Source organism: Vulpes vulpes, chromosome 16, assembly GCF_048418805.1.
Source record: "Vulpes vulpes isolate BD-2025 chromosome 16, VulVul3, whole genome shotgun sequence".
Taxonomy (NCBI): Eukaryota; Metazoa; Chordata; class Mammalia; order Carnivora; family Canidae; genus Vulpes; species Vulpes vulpes.
Genome location: NC_132795.1, coordinates 23,995,494 through 24,015,896, shown reverse-complemented (window position 1 = coordinate 24,015,896; position 20,403 = coordinate 23,995,494). Strand labels below are relative to the sequence as shown.

Here is a 20,403-nt window from a genome sequence, read left to right as displayed (position 1 = left end):
AGAACTCTCCAGTTTCCTTGCTTGAAAGATCTTATTTTTAAGTAACCTCTATACCTAATATGGGGCATGAACTCACAATGCCAGGAGTCTCCAGCAGCCAGACAACCCTCCTTGTTTTCTAACTCATGGTTTTTTAAACATGATGCAATGACACCAATAAAATAATTTTAATACATTTGTTTCCCTAGTAGTATATTTAAACAGACTAGTGTTATATTGTTACTTTACTACTTTAAGTAGTACAACAATAGGTTAACTACCAAGATCTTAACACCACTTTTATCCAAAAACGAAACCACAATTTCCCCCTTAGCTTCTGGAAATTGTACCTCTGGAACTTTAAAATTTTTCTTAAAAGAATAAAGTGCCAACTATAAAATAAAGTGTGGCTTGAATTTCATACAAGCCTAAGCTTGATAAAATCTATATACATAAAATATTTGTTATTGAATCATGCAAAAATGAACAGCAACTTCACCAAATTTGGATGCTTGGAACGGTCTGACAAAATAAGCTATGTGGAGTATATAAAAACACTTTGAGGGATGCCCTTCAAAAGAGAGGTGGTCATCCTCCAGAGTCACTGAAAAAAGCCATTGGCAACAGTAACAAGAAACATTCCATTCAGGATCCCTGGGTGGCTCAGCGGTTTGGCGCCAGCCTTCAGCCCAAGGCGTGATCCTGGAGTTCCAGGTCGGGCTCCCTGCATGGAGGCTGCTTCTCCCTCTGCCTCTGTGTTTCTCACAGAATAAATAAATTTTAAAAATAATAAATGAATAAATAAATTTTTAAAATCTTAAAAAAAAAAAAAAAGAAAGAAAGAAACAGTCCATTCATATTAAAATGCCAAGGGAAAAACACACACAGTATCAAACACAAGTCAGAAATCAAAAGCGGTGGGCAGCCTGGGTGGCTCAGCAGTTTTGCGCTGCCTTTGGCCCAGGGCATGATCCTGGAGACCAGGGATCAAGTCCCATGTCATACTCCCTGCAGAGAGCCTGTGAGCCTCCCTCTGCCTGTGTCTCTCATGAATAAATAAAATCTTAAAAAAAAAAAAAAAAGAAAAAAGAAAAAAAATCAAAAGTGGCAAGGACAGATTTACAATAAAGTCAGACCTCACATGGCTACTCCAGATACAGCTCAACAGGTAACAATAGGGCTTTATTTTACAATATTAATGATTTCCAGGTTCTTTCCTGGATAAACTAGTTTTAACTTAAAGATTCAGAATTGATCACTTCCTGAAGTTTCTGGACCTTAGAGAGGAAGAACACCTTCAACAGCTTTATCCTCCAAAAGAAAGATCTCCCAACCACCCAAATCTTCTCAAATTAAAGAGGATAACTAAAATGGAAAATTCCTTTATATTTTTGTTCATCAAAAAAATGTCTGACTCTTGTATACAGTAACTCACATCTTCAAGTTCAGTTGCAGCAATTGATGTCACGTATCCAGCAAATCGGCTGTCACTTCCACCATAAATTTCTTGGTCATAATAACCTGTAGAATCAAGTCCCACTCCTTGAGCTTCATCAAGAGCTGCCTTTTTGCCTTGAATTTCTCGAATCTGTGCTTCAATATCTGTAAGAAAGTTAACACAGACTTTAATTTTCCAAAGAGACCCAACACAATGCACTTCTCTGGTAGGAATTATCAAACTACACTTCTAAATACGTGAACTTTAAAATGTAATACAAACGGGTTTAGAACTATATCTAGTATTGATTTTTAATACACTTAATAAAGGGGTGCCTTGGTGGGTTCAGTGGTTGAGTGGTTTACCTTTGGCTCATGTGTGATCCCGGGGTCCTGTGATCAAGTCCTGCATTGGGGTCCCTTGGGGAGCCTACTTCTCCCTCTGCTTATGTCTCTGCTTCTGTCTCTCTCAATAATATGAATAAATATTTTTTAAAAATACACTTAATACATCTCTACCTCAACAGATAATGCTTGTATACAGAAAAGATGCATAGCATTTCATCAACTACAAATTACTCTTAAGAATGGGTTACCAAAGTTTAAATTATTGTTGAATTCCAAACCTTTCCCCAAATGAAAAAAATACTGTCAATGTTGATTAAGGACCAAGAACAAAACTCAAAATCAGTTAAACCAATACCAGAAACAGAAAAACAGTACTATGGAGAGTGGTTCTCGGGCAGCCCCAGTGGCGCAGCGGTTTAGCGCCGCCTGCAGCCCAGAGTGTGATCCTGGAGACCAGGGATCCCACGTCAGGCCCCCTGCATGGAGCCTGCTTCTCCCTCTGCCTGTGTCTCTGCCTCTCTCTCTCTCTCTCTCTATTTTATAAATAAAATCTTAAAAAAGGGGGGGAGAGTGGTTCTCAAATTAGAATGTGCAGGGACACCTGGGTGGCTCAGAGGCTGAACATAAGCCTTTGGCTCAGGGCATGATCCCATGATCCCAAAATCGAGTCCCACGTTAGGTTCCCTGCATGGAGCCTGCTTCTCCCTCTCTCTCTGGCTGCCACCGCCACCCCTCGTGTCTCTCATGAATAAATAAATAAAACCTTAAAATAAAACAAATAAATAGATTAGTCTTCCAACCTTTTTTGAGGTCCTTCCTGACACCAGGTACTTTAAATTACAAACTAATGTTTCATTGTTATAACCTGAATATACATATGTATAAGAAACAAAAGAGTTTCTATAGCTCCTGATTTCTGTGGCCTAACAAATAGATGTTTCAATTCTTGCCAGCCCCTTATCTTCAACTGAATTAAAAACCTTTGATGAAAAGTTCATTTACTAGTTTGCAAGGACCAAAAGGAAAAAGATTCAAATGACACAACGCAAATGCCCAAACCACACCCTCAGCAAAGGGAGAAAGCTCTACAGTTCAATATTGGTGCAGTTTAAAGCAGAAAATGTATTATCTATCCCAGCTGGACCAGATTTCCCCAATAAGAGTGGGAGCAAGTCTCAGAAACTCAAAATAACAGAACAAGTTTAAGTGAACTTGAGCAGCTCCAATGTGGAACAACTCAAAATTCTTATCCTGTATCCAAGGTACCACTATCTCCACAGTTATGTTTTCCAGCATCTCTCCCCTCCAAACTGTCACAGTAGCCCAGCCAGTCAGGGGTCCCCACCAGGATCAATCACAAACAGAAATATCCTCATGTGAGCTTGTGGTTTATTTTATTCTATTTTTGCTTCTGTTCAAACTATGTTTTTTTAAAAGTTTTAAATACACATTTGCTCCCCTCCCTCACCCCCAGAATTATTTGTCCTGAAATACAGAAGAAACCTCAGTGGTTAGCAAGACTGGTTAAGGGATGAGTTAAGATTAAGCTATTTTTTTCTTTCTGAACATTTGCATTCCTAAAATGTGTGAGGCCAAAACAAAACAAAACAAAACCCACCAGATGCATGGATCATTTTTAAGTAAATAGGTTCCTCTACCAGACCACCAATGCTACTGCCATCAGGATCGAGACAAGACACACAAAGGGTAAATCAGGCCAGTTAAATAATCTGCAATCTCCCCTCTACAGAATCAGTATAGCCTACTAACAACCTACACTGAATCACCAGGGGCCCTTGTTCCAGGCCTCATATACGTTAAGTTGGAACCTCCAACCGAAGAGCCCAGGTTTCTACATTAGTAACAAACACCCCAGGAAACTCATACGTGACCCTCTCCACTTCTAGCCCCGGCCGACCCTTACCAAAATTTCCAATTTAGGACATGTTACACTTTTTTCTAGCTCATATACAACAACAAATGGGAAAGGAGTGTTGATTTAAAGAAAAAACAAACCAAAAAAACCCTGAATCTTAACTATACACATTGTGCAGCTTGTTCTCCCTCTCCACACACTAATACATCACAGTTTTATTTTCCTTTGAAAGGATTTTTCCAGTCCAAGCAGCTAGTCCTTTATTTGGATAATACATTTACTCAGGAACTACTTTCATCTATTCAATCTTACCTGATGATTTTGCGTAAGCATTATTAGCAACAGAGTTTTCTAATTACAAAAGTACTCAAAATCTCAAATTTAAGTTTGTATAAAGTTTATGCATATCTGACTGGATTCCTATTAAATAAAATTCAGCAAAAAAATTACCTAGGGACTATGCAGCTCTTTGTTGTTAATTCTAAAGGGAATTCATTACTAAATTCCTACAAGTTGTATAGTTCAATGTTTATGTGCAAACCAGTACTACATGTGTACCCGATTATCCATAGTTAAGGAACCCCTGGGTGGCTCAGCGGTTTAGTGCCTGCCTTCAGCCCAGGGCATCATCCTGGAGTCCCAGGACTGAGTCCCACTTCAGGCTCTCTGCATGGAGCCTGCTTCTATCTTTGCTTTTCTCTCTGCTTGTGTCTCTGCTTCTGTCTGTGTCTCTCATGAATAAATAAAATCTTAAAAAAAAAAAAAAAAAACACTATGGATAAAAGCCTAAAAGCTTGTGGGTTTTGTTTATGCACTGTAAACTGCAGCATATTTACACAAACATCAAACTACCCACAAAACTGAGATAACAGCCTCCACAACACTCAGCAGTTACGCAAAGGACAATTAAAAAGTAGAAAACTCAGCAATTATCTAATAAACTATGTGCCAAAACAGAACATAACTCAAATATTTATGCAAGCAAACAAATGTATTGTTATATTTATAAACAAGGTAATTGTGATATCTTGTTTACAAAATAAATAAAATTTGTGGCACAAATATGGCAAAATATTAAGAACCAGTAAACCTGAGCAATGGATTACATTGGGTTCATTATATTTTTTCCTGTATGTTTCTGGATGATTACACTATTTCATAATTAAAAGGTAACTTTCAATCTATAGAAGTCATTAAAAGTAATTTTTCCAAATTCTATAAATATTTTGCATCTCTGGGAAAGACAAAGTTGTCTCTAACTTCTTATTTTCCTTTTTTTTTTTTTAAAGATTATTTATTTATTCATGAGACACACAGAGAGAGGCAGAAACATACACAGAGGGAGAAGCAGGCTCCCTGCAAGGGAGCCTGACATGGGACTCATCACTGAGACTCCAGGATCACGACCTGAGCCAAAGGCAGATGCTCAACCACTGAGCCACCCAGGTGTCCCTCTCTTTAATTTCTTATTTTCAAAGGTATCTCACACAAAATTATAGCTACTGTTATGCAGGTATTCCTGTACTTTCTTAAATATTAACTAAAGACAAGCAAATAGACAATTTCTGACAACAAATGCGTAAGATTTGCTAGCAACAATAGAAAAAAAAATGAGGGAACATACCAAAAATAAAAAAAAATCAGAGGTCCCAAATATTAAATAAAAGACTTGAGGAGAAAGGAGGAAATGTTTATGCTAATCTCTTCCTACTTCAATTATAACCAACATGAATAAATCCTCTGTTCAGTCTAATCCCTTTTCAGTTCAGACTCCCTGCAGTTGAAACATTCTGATGTGAAGATAAAGAAAAATGGATACTGTCTGCTAGTGATTAGACAAGAAACCTCGTGGCCACACAGGACTACCAAGATCTATCACTCTAATCCATGTGAACCCATAAATTTTCCAGTCTTCATGACACGTGTCAATATTTCTCATAATAAAGTAGTATTCCAGGGTACTACAGCATCCAGGTTGCCTGCAGTTTGTAAAGACTACAAATAAGGCTGCTATAGAACATTCACATAGGTTTTTATGTAAATATGGGATTTAATAGCAGTTGGGTAAATACCTAGTCTTATATAGGTAAATATCTTACGTGGATTTTATAGTAGTATATGTTTAATTTTATAAAAAGCTTACAAGGTCCTTTTGGTGAGTTACGCAAGTTTGAGAACAGAAGTTGCATTATTCTGTATAAAAGAGGAAGAATCATTTTGAGAGATGAAATGGAAGAAATTAAGTAAAATGAAAAGCTGGGAGCTGGGATAAGTGAGATTAGTAAAATTCAAGCTTAATGGTGTTAAGAATGGGGAGGGGCATCAGGAGACAGGTATATCTAATGTGGATTTCTAAATTACCTTATTTTTCTTGGGGTATCTGGGTGGCTCAGTCGGGTAAGCATCTGCCTTTGGCTCAGGTCATGATCCCAGGGTCCTGGGATGGAGCCCCATGTCTGGTTCCCTGCTCAGTGGGGAGCCTGCTTCTCCCTTTACCCCTCCCCATGCATGCCCTCTTTCAAATAAATAAGTAAAACCTTTTACCAATTAAATAAATAATCTGATTTTCCAGATGAAAGCTTCACTTTTGTTCCCCACCCAACCTTCCCCCATTTTCAGCAAAATCTATGGAGTGGGAGGAAGGAGGCGGAGCATATACAGTAGGACTCTTGGTTACTAATGGGTAAAACTTAAAAACAAAGTAGGGAATTCCTACTTTGAGGAATTCCCTATCTTGAAAGCAAATTTGGAATCTTAAAATTGAAGTTATGGGTTGTCCTTCAAATCCTGAGTTGGCAATCTAGTAGTGATTAAAAAAATATAAAAATGTCTTAGACATCAAAGTACTAGTTAAGTATTAGGCCTGTACTTAGGGGCGCCTGTCGGTTAACCCTCCAACTCTTGGTTTCCAGTGGGGTCAAGATCAAGATCATGGCATTGAGTCCCATGTAGGGCACATTCAGCATAGTCTGCTTAAGACTCTCTCTCCCTCTGCTCCCCCGCACCCCCCCTTGCAGCACTAGTGCATGTCAGTGTGTGTGTGTTTAAAAAAAAAAAAAAAAACAAAAAAACTCGGGCAGCCCGGGTGGCTCAGAGGTTTAGCGCTGCCTTTGGCCCAGGGATGTGATCCTGGAGACCCAGGATCGAGTCCCACGTCTGGCTCCCTGCATGGAGCCTGCTTCTCCCTCTGCCTGTGTCTCTGCCTGTGTCTCTCACGAATTTTAAAAAAAAAAAAAAAAGTAGCAGACCAGAGTCTGCAAGAGCCTCACTAAAGGAGAAGCCTTAAAGGCAAACTGTTGAGAATGAGGTTTTTCTTAAATTGGTATTCCTATTTTGAGGTATGAACAGCACAGGGTTACTCAAGCAAAACTATTTCAGATAGGGACCCCTGAGTGGTTCAGTGGTTGAGCGTCTGCCTTTGGCTTAGGTCGTGATCCTGGGACCTTGGGATGGAGTCTCACGTGGGGCTCCCGTGGGGAGCCTATTTCTCTGCATCTCTCATGAATAAGTAAATAAAAATCTTTTAAAAAACCACAACTATTTCAGATAGAAATAACTGTAAGAAAAACTGAGAGTACCTTCATTGCCATTAAAATCATAGTGGGAGGGGCAGCTGATGGTGCAAATCCCTTGTTAGATTTCCTTGCCATGGATGGTCCAACTTAACCCTAAAGTATGATTTCAGAACTATGTTCATTCCAAAAGCCAGCAATTTTCTTGACGCTTCCCTTGCTGTGGGAATCCAGACATCTTAATTGTAGCAGTAGTGGTGAGAATCTAAAAATTTAAGACTAACTGATGTATGGATTTTTTTTTTTTTGGAACCTGATTCAAATGAACTGGAAAAAAATTTTGAATAAAATTTTTATAAAGCAACCAAGAAAATTGATGGGAAGGGTGGAAGGGACCAGAGTACAGATTAAACAAAAGTGAGCCCATGTTTGTGCTAGGTGATGGGTGCAACATGGGTTCAATTCACTATTCTATGTTCTTATGTTTGCAGTTTACAATAGAAAGTAAAAGAAAATTTAAGCATGGTTCTCTTAAATTTTGCCCTTTTTTCTCCTTCTTGGTTCTCCTAGCCCCTTGAAACCAAGGCCTAGGGACACCTCAGTGGCTCAGCTGTTAAGCGTCTGTCTGCCTTTGGCTCAGGGTGGGATCCTGGAGTCCCCAGATCGAGTCCCACATTGGGCACCTTGCATGGAGCCTGCTCCCTCTGCCTGTGTCTCTGCCTCTCTTTCTGTGTCTCTCATGAATAAGTAAACAAGACCTTCATAAAAAAAGAAGAAGAAGAAGAAGAAGAAGAAGAAGCAGCAGCAGCAGCAGCAACCAAGGCCTATTACCCCATGCCAACAGAAAAATAAAAGCTCTCTCTTCTTTGAAATGGAGTCCTCTGCTGGATATAAACAGAATTTTTTTAGCTCTTTTATATAAGATCTTCAATCTTAAAAGTCTCCATTCTTCTCAATCTCTCTCATTTCTTTTCCTTCACTGGTTTTATTTTGCTAGTTGATGGTAACATAAAATCTTAATAAATGTTAAGATATAAACATAAATTTCAAAACTAAATTTGCTCCTATGACCTACAGAAAATAAATGCCATTATTCGATTGACGTTTTCTTTTTGGAAGGGATTTCTGATCCTAGGGATGCTTTAAACTATCAGAGAACAAATCCTTTCCTAGAAGACAGAGATATTAATTAACAGTGTGAATTAGTGAAACCTGGGAGCTAGTTCACTTGGTATCTTAATTCATTCAAAAATGATTTCCATTTTTCATTTTCTTAAAAATTACATTACTTTTATAATCAGAAAAATGGTAATTGTTAAAATTACAAACACTTTTGACAAATACATCAAATGTTTTAGTAGGAAGTTGAATGTGACTTCAAAAGAATACCGCAGAACTGAGGTCTTTTAAAAGATGGGCAACATGGGCAGCCCTGGTGGCGCAGCGGTTTGGTGCTGCCTACAGCCTGGGGTGTGATCCTGGAGACCCAGGATCAAGTCCCACATGGGGCTCCCTGCATGGAGCCTGCTTCCCCCTCTCCCTGTGTCTCTGCCTCTCTCTCTCTCTCTGTGTCTATGAATAAATAAATAAAATCTTAAAAAAAAAAAAAAAAAAAAAAAGATGGGCAACATCTAACCTACTGTTTATAATTTAAACTAAGACCTAAATATCAAATTGAGATAAACCATCACTGGTCACATCTGATTCAACTGTTTAACTGCTCCCCAATTCTGTCTCTACTGGTTTCCCATTTTGTGCCTTCTTTTTTCTATGTCCCAGATATTGCTAAATCCAATTTGCAGCATATTCTCCTCAATGTGTCTTTTTATTCCTCATTTTTAATTTAGATTGTTTTCAATGTTCTAATCACTGTTCATTACATGTTACAGAGGCACAGCCTTCTCATGTTACTCATTGACACCTTAGTCTGGTCCATTTCTGCAAGTAGTAAGCAAGGATTTCCCACATATAACACCTCTAAAAGTCATCCAGAAAATACCAAGTATGTTCTGTATCCCAACTTTCATCCTTTTCCTTAAACAGAACTCCAACCAGAAAATTAACTATGGTGGTAAATTATTTTACTGAACACTAAAGGTATCAATTCCTAAGTGATTAAATTAATCCCTAATTAGCATTACTTAAATCTATTATTAAATAATCAGAAAAGAAAAACATTTTTAAAAATCTTTAAGCGGGGCAGCCTGGGCAGCCTGGGCAGCCTGGGTGGCTCAGCGGTTTAGCGCTGCCTTCAGCCCAGGGTGTGATCCTGGAGACCTGGGACTGAGGCCCACGTCAGGCTCCCTGATGGGAGCCTGCTTCTCCTTCTGCCTGTGCCTCTGCTTCTCTCTCTCTCATGAATAAAATCTTTAAAAAAAAATCTTTAAACAATTTGCTTTCATTTTTATTTTTACTAACAACATGCACACTGGAAGTCTACAAAACCAAACAGTAAGTATTCTGAACACAGAAAAATAAAAATCTCAGAAAATGAATACCATGACTATTCCCAGACACTCAAAGCAAAATTAAGGGAAATAAACTTTTCAGCTTTATGATGCTCTCCAATAATCCATTCAAGAGGCACTGGCAGGGCAGCCCCAGTGGCTCAGTGGTTTAGCGCCGCCTTCGGCCCAGGGCGTGAGTCCCACCTCAGGCTCCCAGCATGGAGCCTGTTTCTCCCTCTGCTGTGTCTCTGCCTCTCTCTCTGATGAATAAATAAATAAAATCTTTTAAAAAAAAATAGGCACTGGCAGAACAAGCCAATATATTAAATTTAAGGATAGTTCATTTTTCCCTCCCCCTTCGCAAGAGAAAAAAGAGTGTGCTCCTTGTCTGTCAAAGTCAACAACATGTGAACTGCTGGACAGCAAGATTATGCACAGTGGTAACTGGCTATTTTGACACAACTAAACATGCCAAAAGGTTCAAAAGATTTTATTGATGTGAACCCGTCCAGTTCTTTTTATCTTTCAATACTGGAAAATGTGACCCACCAGGGTAAAAAACAATCAGGTTGCTTAAAAAAGGATATTAAGGGCTGATCGTAACAGAAATATTAAAAAGGACTATGACAGCATAAAAACAAAAACAAGTTATCAGTTTGGCTCAATGATGCTTAACTAATAACCTGTGAAAACAACACATAGGAAGGTACAATTACCTTTATCACTTTGAATACAATATTTACAAAATTCAAGTAAAAATTACTGATGCAGCAATTACTTTAAAAATAAATTACAGGGATGCCTGGGGGGCTCAGCGGTAGAGCATCTGCCTTTGGCTCAGGGCATGATCAAGTCATGATCAGGCTCCCTTCAGAGAGCCTGCTTCTCTCTCTGCCTGTGTCTCTGCCTTCTCTGTCTCTCACAAATAAATAAAATCTTTTAAAAAATTACAAAATACAACAAAGAAAACTCCTTACTAGCAATATTACTTAGGATAAAAAGATTATATAATCTTCTTAAAAAAGCAACAAGATGGGGTGCCTGGGTGGCTCAGTCAGTTGAGCGTCAGCCTTCAGCTAGGTCATAATTTTGGGGTTGAGCCCACATTACAGCTTCCTGTTCAGTGGGGAGTCTGCTTCTCCCTTTTCCCCTGCTTCTCCCCCTGTTTGTGCAGTTTGTGCTCCCTCTCTTATTCCCTTTCTCAAATAAAATCTTAAAAAAAAAAAAAGACCATAGCTTAAACACACACACACACACCACATGATGATGGACAACTCTAAAACAAAAATCAAAGAATATACATTTTTAAAAGTTACTACAGTGAGGTTCAAACTCAAGCCTAGCTTAAGAATTGCTGCTCTTACTGCCACTCTTCAACACTGCAACTAAAGACTTTCCCAAAATGCAGAAATAACTTGTCACCTGGGAGAAGTAGGTACTTTATTCTGTAGTCACTGGAAAGCCAAGTCAAGCCTAACTTAGAGTTCAAAGCCTTCTTTAATTTGATGCAAACCTTTCTTCCTCTCAGCGCAGAAGGTTCCCAATACATTAACAAGTCCTACTTCCCACCTACCTCAGCCAAACAATGTATCCAAACCTACCCAATCATTCAAAAGTGAGTTTAAGCGGCCCCTTTCTGTGAAACTTTTAATATTTCCAATATAATCTCTCAATAAATGTTAATACTCAATACTCATTAGGCATTAGGTACTGGGGATACCAAGAAATAGTTCCTGTACACATCAATCTCAACGTGGATAAGAAAACCTTGGGCAGCCCGGGTGGCTCAGCAGTTTGGCGCCACCTTCCGCCCAGTGCGTGATCCTGGAGACCGGGGATCGAATCCCATGTCAGGCTCCCTGCATGGAGCCTGCTTCTCCCTCTGCCTGTGTCTCTGCCTCTATCTCCCATGAATAAATAAATATTTTTTAAAAAACCTTAGCACAATAGAATATTCTAATATAATAAAGAGCTACAGTAGCACCTAGGTAAATAAACAAACAAACCCACCAAGAAATCTGCTCCAGGTTATCAGAGATGACTTATTAAGGGAAAAGAGAAGAGATGCACCATGAACCACTCCAGATCTTTAGGAAAGTATCTCTATGTAAATGTTACACGTATTTCCACTAAACATTGATCATCCTTTACCAAAAACTCACAGTGACAGACTGTGTCTTATACACAGTGCTGTTGTTAACTGAATACTCCTATACTTTCTTTATAGCATCAGTTAATTCATACTGTAGCAAGATTCCAAATAAAATAGCAAACTTGGCCAATCAACTTCAATCTTCTATAGACCAAAGCTTTTAATTGGGTCTCAAAAAAGCAAGAAACATGATCCAAACCTTGATTTTCCTGTCCAAAAGTATCTTATGATTAAAAATATCAAAGAACAAGTAATCAAAGCCACAAACTGCCCCCAATGAACAGCCTATTCCTGGGATCCCTGGGTGGCGCAGCGGTTTGGCGCCTGCCTTTGGCCCAGGGCGCGATCCTGGAGACCCGGGATCGAATCCCACATCGGGCTCCCGGTGCATGGAGCCTGCTTCTCCCTCCGCCTGTGTCTCTGACTCTCTCTCTCTCTCTGTGACTATCATAAATAAAAAAAATAAAAATAAAAAAAATAAAACCTATGAAATTAAAAAAAAAAAAACCAGCCTATTCCTGAATTAACAAGAGCAACATCTTCAGTTTCTAATTATTTTGCAAAAGGTTACATCTGGATTAGTCTAAAGACAGAAGAGTAAGTGCCTAAACAACCTTCAGGGTTAAAACAGTGTTTAAATCCTAAATACCGGGCAGCCCGGGTGGCTCGGTGGTTTGGTGCCTGCCTTTGGCCCTGGGCGTGATCCTGGGGTTCCGGGATCGAGTCCCGCATCAGGCTCCCTGCGGGGAGCCTGCTTCTCCCTCTGCCTGTGTCTCTGCCTGTGTCTCTCATGAATAAATAAATAAAATAAAATATATATCTCATATAAAATAAAAAATATCTCATGAATAAATAAAAATATAAAAATAATAAAATAAATAAATAAATCCTAAATACCTACCCCCAAAACGAGAAGAGTATTAAAGTCACTGCCCATTAATTAGCATGTTGCAGAGAGCCCGACTTCAGTTCTGGCGGGGAACACAATTATTCCAGGGCATTCACATCCTGGTCCCAACCAACCTTTCCGGATTCGCCTACACCTTCCCTCCTTGCAGCGCCACAGTCCACTACTCAAACACACTTTTCAGGACTCCTTGCCTCGTTACAAGATGTCCTCTCAGGCTTAAATGTCCTCCCCTAATTTAAAACGGATTGATCCGTTTAGGCCAGGGACACGTCACCTCCTCTATGGAAGAGTCCTAGGCAGAAATTAATCACTCCGTTACCCAGAATCCCAGAACATGCGGCTTGTATTTCTATTCAAGCGTTAATTTGCCTCATGAAAGAATGAAAACGTATACACAAACACACACCTGCCTCCCCAGGAGCCCGTAAAACTTTGCACGGCCTTACTCTTTGTTACTTCAGACTCACACGGAGCCAGGCACCTGGAAACCACCCGTGAAAATGCAAGTGACTCCTGGAAGCCTCCCGTTTGACGAACGCTTCAGATTCCAGGTCAGAAAAAAAAAAAAAAAAACTTAAGGAACGCGCCTCCCAATGCCCATGCCTCATCTTCTCTGAAGTGACCCTATTTCCTGTCATTTCTGGAAACTGGATACTCCCTCAAGAACTCCGGCTTTTTCTCAGCATTTTCCTAAATTCCGTGTTCTCCGAATTCCACAAAACGATCAGGTACCTCGAAAGCTTTGACCGCTGGGAATAATAACGTGCCTTTCCCTCTTCCACCAATCATCAGTCTCCAAAGGGGGGGGGGGGGGCAAACACCAATATACAAGTGATCACGGGAAGAAAAAACTACCAGATTTTATGTCCAAATCACTTCATACAAAAAAAAAAAAAAGTATTTTAGATGCCTGATTAGCCGAGAAGAAGAGGAACGGGCCTCAAGCAAGCTACGCTCGAGTTGGCGCTGCCCGAGAAGCGGCTGCCGTGTTCCCGGGCTCCCCCGACTCCCCCGGGCACGAACTGCGCCCGCCAGAGTTCCGTGAGGCGAGGGCGACTCCCGGCTTTCACGCCCGTTTCCCCGATTCGCGGCCCTGGACTCCCCCCCCCCCCGCCCCCGGCGAGCCGTCTGAACGAGGCCTTCCGCTCGGAAAAGAGAAGCAACTCTGAAAGAACAGGACCCAAACGCGGAACAAAGCGCCTGCCGGCGGTGGAGGAGTAGGACGCCATTACGTGGGGCAGTGGCCTGCGCCGCTAGCGCCGAGGAGCCGACCAGGGCCCCCACGCGCGGGCGCGGCACCCCACCAAAGAAACCACAGGCCGAGGCAAAAACCGAGTAAAATCGAGTCTTGGCAGGCTGGCAGCAGAGAAGACGCGGGAGCACGGGAAAGACGCCTTACCTTCGTGGGTCTTGGCGATCTTCGCCATTTTGTCCACTCGAACACACAGACGGAACTGGCGCTCCCCAGCACTTCCGCTCGCCGCCGCTGCCACGGAGAAAAATAGCTGGGGAATGCTCTCTGCGCGTGCGCCAAGCGGGGGCGCGCGCCGCCGCGCGACACGTGACGGAGCAGCCGCCTAGAGGGAACAGAGCGATGCATTGTGGGGGAGGGGAGGAGCCAGGGCCCGGGGCGGAGGCGGTTTTCGCGGTGGCGGGAGGAGGAGGTCTAAGCGAGTCCTAACGCGGGTGGGGGGGTGACTGCTCTGGAGGAAAGTGGGTTGTGCGAGGACCGCTGATGGTCACTGCGAGAGACGCTGGATTTCAGGCCCGTCGGAAGCCTCAGGCCGCCAGTTCGCTTCCTCCACATCGACCGGAGGTGTGTCGGTGCCAGGCGAGAGCTCCTTTAGCGTCTCTCTCAGCGGCTGCAGTGGGTAGTTGTGGAGACACATACCAGTCACGTCCTTCGCGCTGAAATTCAAGGTCATTTTTCTTTCTTTTTAAAGAACTACTTGCCATTTGGGTAGGAGTTTTGTGCACAACATTATTATTTCCAGACACTGTTGTACCTCACAAATAACCCAGGAAAGTGAGCGAGTTGTTGCTAATCCCATTTAAGAAAGGAGAGGAAAACTAGGGCGGGGGTGTATATAAAATATGCAAGGTCACACCCTTACTAAATTACACAGGAAGAACTATGCCGTCCTTATTTAAAGCCTTTTAATTTCATAGGTTCTTAGAAAACCACGGGTTGTCAGCATTAACACTGATGGAATGCCTCTCTTAATCCTAAATGTCATTCTTGAATCAGGAATTTTTAAAAGCTCCAAATATGGCTTTTCTTTTTTCCTTCCTACGCATCAATTACAAAAGCATAATTTTGAACTGTCACACTGGCCTTGGACTTTAGGATTAAAAAAGAACATAACTTTGAAGGGAAGTTGGTACAGGAAGCAGCCTAAGGAAACAGGTAAGGATTGAGGTTAGAGCTATCACCAAAAAAGTTTGCCTGGCTGTGTAATAGGATCACAACATGAGTATTTAGTAGAAACTTTAGTAACAAAAATGGGACTTAGTATCAATGAAAAAAATCCATTTGATGAGAGAAAATTTTCAATTTTCAATTGTTTTAATTTACGTTAAACAATAGTTGAGGGAGGAAAGGGTTAAGAGAACGTAGATTATTTTTTTTTAAAAAAGATTTTATTCATGAGTGATAGAGAGACATAGGCAGAGGGAGAAGCAGGCCCCCTGCAGGGAGTCTGACATGGGACTGGATCCCAGGGCCCCCAGGGGTCACGACCTGAGCTGAAGGCAGACACTCAACCCCTGAGCCATGCAGGCATCCCAAGAACATGTAGATTATTATATGAATTATTGGTAAACTCTAGTTGTTGAATTGGCAGAGTGCCCATAGATATTCCTTACATGGTTTATAACCTACACATAGATTGCACATATTCTTTTATATATATAAAATAGCATGTTTTAAAATAATGAAAAAAGGATGAATGGGAAATAAAGAATTACAGAAAGGTGTTATGATCCATCAATAATCAACAATCTAAAAAAATCCATGTTGACAAAAAGAATCACAAGGACATGGCATTTCTTGGCTCTTATTTAAAAATAAGAAGAAAAAAGAAAGAAAAAAGAAGAAAGGTAAATTTGTATATAAAAGGCAATCACTGTCCTATCAAAATATATGCAAAGGAAATTCACCAAAGTGTTAATAGTGGATGCCTATGACTGGTGAAATTATGAACTTTAAAAATAATTTTTAGTATTTTCTAGATACTTTGCTATAAGCACATATTATTTTTATAGTACACAAAAGGAATGTATTAAAGATGTAGCGCCTGGCCAGCTCAGTTGAAAGAACATGCGACTCTTAATCTTACAGTGGTAAATTCGAGCCCCACATTGGGTGTACAGATTTCTAGAAATAAACTATATTTAAAAAAAAAATGAAAAGCACGTGCAAAGTAGGTGTCACATGTCCTTTTCATTCTAAGATAGAAGCTGCATCTGCTGGCCACTTTGTATTACATGCATATTTCTTTAGGTTACTAGGTATTAAGTTAACTTTTGTAAGTATTTTTTTAAATTTATTTATTCAGAGAGAGATAGAGAGAGAGAGACGGAGAGGCAGAGGGAGAAGCGGGCTCCATGCAGGGAGCCCAACACGGGACACGATCCCTGGTCTCCAGGATCAGACCCCGGGCTGCAGGCAGCGCTAAACCGCTGCGCCACCAGGGGTGCCCTTAAGTTAACTTTTGTAAGGCAAAGGCCCTATGGAATAGTGAGGAAAGAGAAAATTTGCCAAAGGAGATTCCCTTCTTTTAGTTGTCTTCGAAAGACTAATTTATCTTTAATAAAACAATGACTTGGACATTCAGACAGGAAGTAACAAGTTTTTCAACAAGTACCTTTTACTTTCCACTTTCAATATTAATAAATAATATTCAGATATCATTTAAAATACATTTCCTGCCCTTTTCTGGTGAAGCTTTTTGTTTCAAAAATTAGAAAAGGTGATCTGGTCTTTTGTAGTCTAAACAATTGACAGTGATGTCATCCAATTTTTTTTTTTTTTTATTTACTCACTGGAGACAGAGAGAGAGGCAGAGACACAGACAGAGGGAGAAGCAGGCGCCATGCAGGGAGCCCAACGTGGAACTCGATCCCAGGTCTCCAGGATCATACCCTGGGCTGAAGGCGGCGCTAAACCACTGAGCCACCAGAGCTGCCCTGTCATCCAATTTCTAAGGAAAATCCATTCCTTTTTTTTTGAAGTAAGCTCTACATCCAACATGGGACTTGAACTCATGACCTTGAGATCAAGAGTTGCATGCCCTACTGACTAAGCCAACCAGGCACCACCATTCTTTTACTTATCAGGGGTACTTGGAGGCTGGCTTTTCTGAGTCTCAAAAAAATATTACAAAGTAGCAAGCATACATAATTTTTCTGGGCAAAAAAGCAGGATATAATAATTTTGCAGAATGTTAAACATATAACTTGTTCAATTTACCTTTGGGGAATGAAACTATAAAGGCCTTAAAGTTTTGTGCTATGGGAATGCCACTGACAGTTTATCAAGACCATCTTTTCTAAGGTAAAAGGAGGACTGTTATGGATAAATGGCCCACAATCTTGATGTGTAATGTTTCCTAGCAGTCTCCGGTATCAAAAGAATATCAAACTCTACCTACCCAAGGCCTAAATCCAAAACTTTCTGTTTCCCTTTCAGTTATGCCTAAAGTTTGAAAAGTAGTCTTATTTTTGAAAATTTAATGCATTACTCAATTAAATAAAAGATAACCTTGAGATGATATTCTAAATAAGTCAGTGTGCCTGTCATGCCTGACTTTTCCTTTTAGCTTCAACTTACCTCACCAAAGTCTCTGCTCAGGGAAACAGAACTGGGTTGTTCTCCTGGAAGAAAGAGGCACCTGGCCAGCCACATAGAACCTGGTTTGGAATACAGGACATTCTACCCTTAAAAATAGAAGTTATTGGCTAAGCCAAAATTCCTTCACTTGGAAATTTGAACTGGAAGTATGAAAGGAACTTGCTGGTTGCTATTGAAACAGAAAGAATCAAAGGAGAACGTCACTTTAATGACATAAGACTGAGGAATCACAAATTCCTGCTGCTCAAGTCCCCACAGCTACCCTAAATCCAGAACCATCTCCAGCCCCAAACTAATGGCCCATTCTTTAAATAGTACTGCTTTTCTTGAACTAACTTGGATAGATTTCTCTTCCTTCCAGCTATGCCAGGCCTAACTAGAACAGAACAGCAGTATATTAACATCTCAGCATGAATTCGTTAACTAGCCTCTTTTTCTAGTTGAAAGTCAACTGAGAGCTCTCCCTGATTCATAATGGTGAAATATCTAGATTCAGAACACATATAAATCAAGTCTGAATAGGTATCCCAGACAACTAAGGGATTGTGACACAGAAAGAAGCATTAGGTGCCTGGAACACTGTGATGTCAACTTGGCTAAGCTTCAGCCCTTGGCTATTCAAATACCAACCTAGGTGTTGCTATGAAGGCTTTTATAGATGTGCTGTAAGTCCATAATAATTGACTTTAAGTAAAGGAAATTGTCCTAGATAAGCTGGGTGGATCTAATTCAATCAGTTGAAAAGCTTTTACAGCAGAACTTAGGCTTCCCCGATGCAGAAGAAATTCTACTTGTGGACAGCAGCTTCATCTTATGCTGGAGAATTCCAGCCTGCCCTTACTGATGGTCTGTCCTTCAGATTTTGGACTTTCTTAGCCAATGTCCACAACTCCATAAACCAATTTCCTGTTAGAAATCTCTTAATATGTGTCTCCTGCCAATCTGTTTCTCCAGTTAAAACCTGATTGACATAAATACCAAAGGTAAGGATGCCTCTATCAGTCAGCTAAGTGTCTGCCTTTGGCTCAGGTCATGATCCCAGGGTTTTGGGACAGAGCCCCATGTCAGGCACCCTACGCAGTGGGGAGTCTGCTTCTCCCTCTCTCTCTGCTCCCACCCTCACTTGCTCTCTCTCTGTTTCTCTCAAATGAATAAAAAAATATTTTAAAAAATAAATGACAAAGGAAAATCTCACCAATCATTCATTCAAAAAATATTGAGAACCTATTAATACATATTTAATGAATACCTATTGTACACCAGTTTTTAAGTTAGGGAGCACATTGTATACACACTGTATATACATTGTATATGTGCGTTACAATTTCCCATGCAGCTGCTACCCAAGAACCTTATTAATTAGCCTTTTGTGTGCTGATTCCAATGTTCCTTGCCTCAATTAGAGCTCTACCAGTCATACTGGAAATAGCCACTGTTTTGAATTTTGTGTTAATTATTCCCTCATAGTTTTTTATACTTTTGCTGCCTATGTATGTAATCATCAAGTATGTAGTTTTATTTTGCTTGCTTTTTAAACTTTTATGTAAATAGAATCATCCTAGTTATAGTCCTCTATAACTTGTGTATAGCTATCACTTTTTTTTTTTCAAGTATAATTAACGTACAGGGTCATATTAGTTTCAGGTCCACAATACACTGATTCAACAATCTATGCATTACTCAGTGCTCTTCAGGGTAAGTGTACTCTTAATCCCTTTACCCATTTCACCAGTCACCCACTCACCTTCCCTTTGATAACCACCAGTTTGTTCTCTATATTTAAGAGCCTGATTTTTTTGTTCATTTTTTCTTTGTTCATTTGTTTCTTAAATTCCACATATGAGTGAAATCATGGCATTTGTCTTTTTCTGACTGACTTGTTTCACTTAGCATTATACCCTCTAGATCCATGTTGCTGCAGATGGCAATGTTTAATCCTTTTTATGGCTCAGTAATATTCCATGGTATATATACACCATATCTTCTTTATCCATTCATCTATTGATAGACACTTGGATTGCTTCCATATTTTGGCTATTGTAAATAATGCTGCAGTGAACATAGGGCTGCATATATTTTTTTTTAGGATTAGTGTTTTCATACTCTTTGGGTAAATACCCAGTAGTAGAATTAGCAGACATTATTTTAGATTCTGGGAATACAATGGTGAACAAGACACTGTCCTCATGGAGCTTAGATTGTTTGAGGGAGAGAGATTAAGAACTATGTGTGTATATAGTTTCAGGTACTGTCAAATACTATGAAGAAAAAATATAAAAAACGGAGAGCGGGCAGGATGGAAGAATAGGTGGAACAGAAAAGGTGAGATCTCCAAGGGAATGACATTTCAACAGATACTAAAATGAAATACGGGGGCAGCCTGGGTGGCTCAGTGGTTTAGCGCCTGCCTTTGGCCCAGGACCTGATCCTGGAGACCCAGGATCAAATCCCACGTCGGGCTCCCTGCATGGAGCCTGCTTGTCCCTCTGACTGTGTCTCTGCCTCTCCCTGTCTCTCTCTCTGTCTCTCATGAATGGATAAATAAAATCTTAAGTAAATAAATAATTTTTTTAAATGAAATAAGGGAATGAGGACTGGGGGAGAAGAGTATTCCAGACATAGTAAGCGCATATGTGCCACAGTGGGAATGAGCTTGAGGTCTATATATGTGTCCAGAGTAAAGTAAGGGGTGAGGGAAAACAGCATGAGGCAGGATAGTACCACAGGTACTGGCAGTACTACTACAATGTTGAGTGAATGAATGAATGAATCAATGTTAAATGAAGCTATCTTCCAAACTTTCTTGCTCTGTATTGCCTCTGTTAGCTAATACAAGGGTATCAGCCACATAATTTTTGCTGTTGGATTCTCCATGGTAGATGTACATAAA

General features: G+C 40.3%; 1 protein-coding gene across 6 annotated transcripts in view; it reads right to left on the bottom strand.

The window, feature by feature from the left end:
• The window catches only part of SF3B1 (splicing factor 3b subunit 1), a 60,266-nt gene that overhangs the window by 23,876 nt on the left and 15,987 nt on the right, over positions 1–20,403 (bottom strand). For 5 of the 6 annotated variants that reach the window (XR_011997787.1, XR_011997788.1, XM_072741287.1 and 2 more), the window contains 2 exons: positions 14,061–14,238; positions 1,415–1,581 (listed from right to left, as the gene is read on the bottom strand). Coding sequence is in view for 3 of the 6 variants with exons in the window: in XM_072741287.1 (XP_072597388.1) it covers positions 1,415–1,581; positions 14,061–14,088 (195 nt within the window). In the remaining 3 variants the exon portion in view is untranslated. The remainder of the gene's footprint in view (positions 1–1,414; positions 1,582–14,060; positions 14,239–20,403) is intronic. The other variant, XM_072741288.1, reaches the window with a different exon arrangement.